This window comes from Peromyscus eremicus, chromosome 14 (assembly GCF_949786415.1).
Source record: "Peromyscus eremicus chromosome 14, PerEre_H2_v1, whole genome shotgun sequence".
NCBI lineage: Eukaryota > Metazoa > Chordata > Mammalia > Rodentia > Cricetidae > Peromyscus > Peromyscus eremicus.
The window spans coordinates 22,241,430-22,248,310 of NC_081430.1; the positions used below are offsets into that span (position 1 = coordinate 22,241,430).

General features: G+C 45.3%; 1 protein-coding gene across 1 annotated transcript in view; it reads left to right on the forward strand.

Annotated features, from left to right (window-relative positions):
- Nubpl (NUBP iron-sulfur cluster assembly factor, mitochondrial) overlaps positions 1-6,881 on the forward strand; it is a 205,288-nt gene that overhangs the window by 192,588 nt on the left and 5,819 nt on the right. Inside the window, exon 9 of the mRNA XM_059279866.1 lies at positions 4,962-5,082. Coding sequence (XP_059135849.1) covers positions 4,962-5,082 — 121 coding nt within the window. The remainder of the gene's footprint in view (positions 1-4,961; positions 5,083-6,881) is intronic.

Genomic DNA, 6,881 nt, shown 5'->3' on the forward strand with positions numbered 1-6,881 from the left:
GTTTCCCCGAATCCCTAGACTGAAAGCCTCTGAGTCCTCACCCCTGAGGGTCTCAGTTGAACTGCTGCTTAGTTCCTGTCTCTCACGACTTATACACCGTTCTCCACCCAGCCACGTCACTTCCTGGGATTAAAGATGTGTGCCACCACTGCCTGGCTCTGTTCCCAGTGTGGCCTTGAACTCACAGAGATCCAGACATCTCTGCCTCCCAAGTGATAGGATTAAGGGTGTGTGCCACCACTGTCTGGCTTCTATGTCTAATCTAGTGGCTGGCTCTGTCTTCTGATCCCCAGATAAGTTTATTAAAGGTACACAATATATTGGAGTATACAATATATCACCACAGACCTGGCCCACCAGTTTTACAGAATGGCCGACAGCCTGAGTCTGAGCTGTTCCACATCCTCACAGCTTTGGGTGTCTTCTCTTTGGTTTGGTTTTGATCATCCTGGTGCTCATTTTTTTCTAACTCAGCTGTGCTTTGGATGTCCTCTTGGATAAAAGACTTGGAAAGCTCTTACCTGTTTCTCATTGTGTTGTCTGACTTTATTGATTTGTTTCTTGTATATTCCAGTACAAAGTCCATTGCAAAGCTTGTGTTATAGATTCATGCCCTGCTCTGTAGTCTCCCTTTCCCATAAATGACATCTGTTTCTTAATATCACTGAAGTCCTATTTCATTATAAATGCTTGAGCTTATCTCTAGTTTCTTTGTGTCTGTCTCAAGGTTTCAGGTTTACCCCTTGTTTTCTCCCGAGTGTTGTTTTGCCGTTCACATTTAGCGTCTTGTTTGCATGAAGTTAGTGTCTGTGTGGTGCAAACGGTGGGCTAAGATGTGCGAGTTTCCACGTGGCCGCCCAGCTGCTCTGCAAGCATGGTCTGGTTCCCATTATAAAGCAATGACATTCAGACAGAGGTCTGTTCTAGGCTCCGTGCTGTCCCATTACTGCCAACTTTGCTGCTGTTGTTAATAGTGAAGCAAAGTGGTATATGGGTGAAGCTCTTGAGACAGAAATTCTAGTCAAGTGCAGTTAGTTTATTCAGACAAACTAGGAAGCAGTCTTAGGGCGTTTGCACTCAAGTTGGACGATGTCACATTAGTATGAGAGCTCAGTGTTTCAATCCTCATATTATGGCTTGTTTTTTTATTTCACTTTTGTCAATAAATGGTGCCTCATATATCCCAATGCATAGTTATGCTTTATTTATATGTATTCATGTGTTAGAGCACATGTATTTTATAGTATTATGTTAATTTCATAATAAAATTGGTATTACATGGAAATCATAAAGTAGAAACTCCAGAAAGAAAATTATTTTCTTCCTATCTTTGTATCAGCTAAGGCAGGGTGGGGTTATGAGCGTCAATAATTAACTGGTGGTTTCAGTCAGCAATAGCTGTCTTCTCTTGTTCTGCATGTCCGTTTTCTCTTATTACGCATGTCCATTTTCTCTGTATCATACTCAATTATCGCATCGATATTGACACAGCAGCCACTGGCTGGACTCCAGGACAAAGAGGATAGACGGAAGTTAGCCCTTAGATCTTGACTGTAAATGACACAGGTACTTCGGCCCACATTACTCTGGTCTAGATGCACTGCATGTCCTCACCTCACTAGAGAGGGGAAATTCCTTACTTTGTGCCCAGAAGGAGAACTGGGTATATTTTAGATGAATGATCATCTCCCACATGACTGATTTTGGAGCAGCACATGGCCCTGAATTTGTGTCTGTCTAAGAAAAATAAACACACAAAGACAAACTCATTTTCTTTTCTCATCGTATCATGTTTTTAAACCTCTGAATAAAATGACTATAGTATAGGCATGGAGGCCTTTCCTATTCAAACCCTTCCCATGCCTTCTCTCTGCACTCGTAGAATGCAGACATCCGAATACCCACTGCAAGCTCTCCGCTTTCAGCTTCAGGCCGCACCCCAACCACCCAGGACTCATGTGGCCTTGCAGTTTCCAAAGGGAGACATGTACTTCCTACTCACGATTAAATGTTTTTCTTTCCTTATATTTGCCTGGCTTTTCTGTAACTTTTAGGTCAGGTCTTTCCTCAAAGAGACCGTCTCAGATGCTGGAGTCGATGAATCCTCTCCAATCTGTCCTCTGATAACACTCTACCTTTTTTTTGTTCAATCCATTTCTCCAATTACAGCTCTGCTCGCCCACCATATGCTCTCCCTTGGGTCTAGCCCAGTTAGCGGCATGTAAGCGCACATTAAATGCTATTTGGTTCTATCTGTATATTTTATGTCTGTGACATTTATGCAGTCTGCAGAGAATGTGTGTGGGTGTTTCTGTAGTCCACAGGGGACAGTTTGATCATGAGAAGGGAATCACAGAGACTGCAGGTACATTCATGCTACGCCTCTATGCCATGGGGCCAAGACCTTCCAGGTTAAGAATGCTTTTTCTAGTCTCTCTAAATTAAAATACAGCAACCTAGATTTTTACTTTATTTGTTTTTCATGTTCTCTTTTATTGAGTAATGTTTTTTATGTTTAAGTTGAAAGCCCTAAAGTCAGGGTATACATAACGTTCAACATAAATGGCACTTAAACTGCCCAAGCAAAGGGGACATTATGTAGTCACAGTCAATAAACAAATAAACCCCATGATACTAAGCTGTGTTTTCTCCTCACTTTCTGGAGGTGGTGCTGAATTACCAAAACATGGTGATTTATTTTTTGTAGTACTTTGCATCAACAAAAGGGTGTGTATGAGCCGCTCTGAAAAGCTGTGCTGCCCGTGACTCTGTCACTGCCTGTCTTCACTCCGTGTATGTAGACAGCCCTCATCTTCTCTGCCCCTTCCTTCAGAACCGAAATAATCTGTCACCTTTCTGTCTGTCGGTGTCATCGTGGGCCGTCATGGTATTCTTCATTTAAGACGCAAATGACCCACTACTCTCCTCCAGTGACATCTTCTGGTGGAGCAGATGGGACGGTACAGACAGGTTATCTCTGCTCTCAGTGTGCTGCTCTGCTTCCTATTCCAGAAGAGAGCCACCCCTTACATCCGTATGAGTGCGAGATTACAAGGGGCATGGATGCAGATGGTATTGCAGAGCCCGTGTGCTTATTCAATGGTACTACTGAGTAATAGTGTTCCTTAAAGGTCTATTTTATACCTAAAGCCAGGGAAACTCAGAAAGAGACGGGAACTGTAGGTGAAATTTTAAATTTAAATTTTATTCAAGTGGCAGCAGTAAGAGCTGAAGAGCATCTTCTGCTAGCTGCCGTTTCCTCAGAGTGGGGATGGTCAACACTCACTCAGCAGCGTTCGTGTGTGGGAAAGTAACTGTCCGTGCCCTTATTCCAGCACATGACTTAACTGAGCCGGAGTGCACGCTGCCGTCGACTGTAGACTCAGCCTGGAGAGTGTCCGCTGCTGTCCACTGTTGACTTTTGTTCTCCCTCATCTAGTCCTCCTCTTCTCTGGTTCACCAGCTAAGTTTCCACAGCGTGCTTTTGCTTACGACCACCTCTTTTCTAGCATCTTCTCAGCTTCAGAAATCTGTGCTGATTCTTGTGTCTGATGAGCATCAGTGTGCTCTTCTGATTTGTCGATGTTCTCATTGCTGGGACCAGAATGCCTGAAGGAGGGAGAGATTTAATTTGCTTCATAGTCCCAGAGGGGTCAGGCCACAGTTGTTGGCTCCGTGTGGTGGCGGAGCATGTGAGGAGAAAGTCGTTCACTTTGTGTTGGACAAGAAGCAGAGAAAGAGGGGGAGAGGACAGACAGACAGACAGACAGACAGAGACAGAGACTGAAGAGGCTAGAGCAGGATAGCAAGTTATTCCAGTGATTTAATTCCTCAGGCTGGATCCCCCTTCCAGGAGTTGCCAGGAGCACAGCTGGAGAGCAAGCTTTCCATCCAAGAGTCTCTGGGAGACTGAATATTCAAGCATACCACGCTCTGACCCCGACCTTCCTCTCCACCCTCTGACCCGACCTCCTCTCCACCCTCTGACCTGACCTTTACCACCCTCTGACCTGACCTTCCTCTCCACCCTCTGACCTGACCTCCTCTCCACCCTCTGACCCCGACCTTCCTCTCCACCCTCTGACCTGACCTTTACCACCCTCTGACCTGACCTTCCTCTCCACCCTCTGACCTGACCTCCTCTCCACCCTCTGACCCCGACCTTCCTCTCCACCCTCTGACCTGACCTTCCTCTCTAACCTCTGACCTGACCTCCTCTCCACCCTCTGACCCCGACCTTCCTCTCCACCCTCTGACCTGACCTTCCTCTCTAACCTCTGACCTGACCTCCTCTCCACCCTCTGACCCCGACCTTCCTCTCCACCCTCTGACCTGACCTTTACCACCCTCTGACCTGACCTTCCTCTTCACCCTCTGACCTGACCTTCCTCTCCACCCTCTGACCCCTGACCTTCCTCTCCACCCTCTGACCTTGACCTTCCTCTCCACCCTCTGACCCTGACCTTCCTCTCTAACCTCTGACCCTGACCTTTACCACCCTCTGATCTGACCTTCACCACCCTCTGACCCTGACCTTCCTGTCTACCTTGTGAGCCTGACCTTCCTCTCCACCCTCTGACCTTTACCCTCTGACCTGACCACCCACTAGGTGACTACTCCTGCACTTTGCAGCCTTCACAGTGCGCCTGCTCCTGACTGTGTTCTGTGGGAGGCACCACTGCCTCTTCAGGTTGCCTACCCACAATCTGAAGGAACAGTTGTCTCTGAGCATTCTTCCCAGGCCAAGCATCTTGTCTCCCACTTACCCCTCTCAGCCTCTATTACTATGTTAGTTACCTATCTGCATCTCTCACTAGCTTGTGAGTTCCATGAGAACAGAGAGCCTTGCCTTACTCACCATACATCACTAATTAGTAGGTACTCAGTAAAAACGTGTTAAAATTCTATCCCATGCCATGCTGTAATTGTGTTTTGATTTTAATGTGTTTGTATTATTCTAGGTCCTTGGCCTTGTCCAAAACATGAGTGTCTTCCAGTGTCCAAAGTGTGAACACAAAACCCATATTTTTGGTGCTGATGGTGCAAGAAAACTAGCGCAGACCCTTGACCTTGATGTCCTAGGTAAGACCTTAGACCCACGGGGACATGTCGGCGGGGAGATGGCAATGGAGTCTGGCATGCCGTGTAACAGAAGTAGCTATTTGGAGCTTTGTGTTAGTGTAGCGCCACTGTATGCATCAAGCGCTCTCTGGCATCTGTGAGTAGGCTCATTCATGATACAATTTCTATGACAGACTAAAAACTGCCTATATATTCAGTTTGAGGAGAGAGATGTGGTCCAGGTGCCATGGTTGGAAGCCATGTTTTAAAGGGTGGGAGTTAGCTTGGTTGTGACATTGGACATAGAGGGTACCGTGTAAGTAGGTGTACACAGACATGTTCCCCCAGTGTGACAGCACCCCTTCTGAGAGCACGCTCTTTAACTGTGTGGAAATGCCTTCCTAAGAAGCTCTCTGCTTGTCAGTCTCCCAGTTGCTGAATGACAACATCTCCTTCTGGTCACTGTGATATGCAATTGCCATTTCTATAAAATATGGCACCTGAATTTTCATTGTATATATTGTTTATTACACTGAATCCAAGAATTATGTGATATAGGAAGAGAAAAAAATCATGTGATGAAGTGGGAAAAACAACCCCAGATTTTGGGTAAAACATGATTTTTCAAAAAACCCACAAGCAAGCTATGGATGTTTAAAACAACACGCTTTTCTGTTGTAATCATGAATGATCTTCTGTTCTGAATAAAGGTGCATGTTACTAGCTTCAGGTAGTTGAAAATTAAGATCCTTTAGAGATGAAAGAATTTCAAAACATTGTTGTAAGTTTCTAAAAGTTAACGCTAAATGTATTATTGTTATTATTCATTGCTCTGTGGTAGCAACTACAATACCAGGTGAATGCTAATGATCTATTTTGATATATTACTATAATTATAGCCACTAATTATATTCTGAAACTATTTTTCATTTAACTAACCTAGAAAGTTCAATTTTCCAAATCTGCGTAATAACGTAACAGATTGACTTTCACTTATGTAATAAAGTAAATGTGTAATTATAATGGCATTATTGAATTATGCTGGCAGTATAAGTCCCTAACTTCGAACAGTTTTGTAAGCCATTTATTTAGATACTGAAGACTCTGTACACTGGAAGTTCTCTCTTAAGCAGCTGCTCGCAAATATGTGATGCCCTAAAAGTGTGTCAAAAGTAGTGACTGCTGGACCCTGCTGTGGAGGAGCATCTCCACACTGTCACTGGAGACATAATTAGGAGTTCCCACTCAACTACTTAGTGTGGTCAGGGAACCCAGGGAGATCTCCCGTGAGCGGCAGCAGGCGGTCTTCTTATAAAGAGGGTTGGGCTGGGCATGAGGAACTGAAACCAGGAATTCTCTCAGCTAAGGTTTCCTGCTGTTTCACACCCCACCCCCATCCCTTTCTGACCTGTTGGGTTGGTTATTCCTAAAACAGCTCTTTGAATTTTTTACACTATGTTTTCAAATGTATTTATGTCGTGTGTTGGGGTGAAAGCGTGGTGGTACACGTGCCATTGTGTACATGTGGAGGTCAGAGAACAACTTTCAGGAGTCGGTCCTCTCCTTCCATGACATGAGACCCTGACATTGAACTCAGGGCCAAGTGTTTTTACTGACTGAGCCACCCCTCTGGCCTGAGGTGGCTCTTTAGACCCTTACCCATGGGAACTGAAAGGCGTAGTTGATGCTCAGTAGTTAAGTCTCAGACCATCCCAGAGAGAAGTCCCCCAGCATCTAGAAGGGTCCCGATTCTTCCAGGATGCCCTTCCTGCCCAGGCTGCTCCTTGGGCTTCATTCTCACTGTGGCCTCCCGTGGTCTT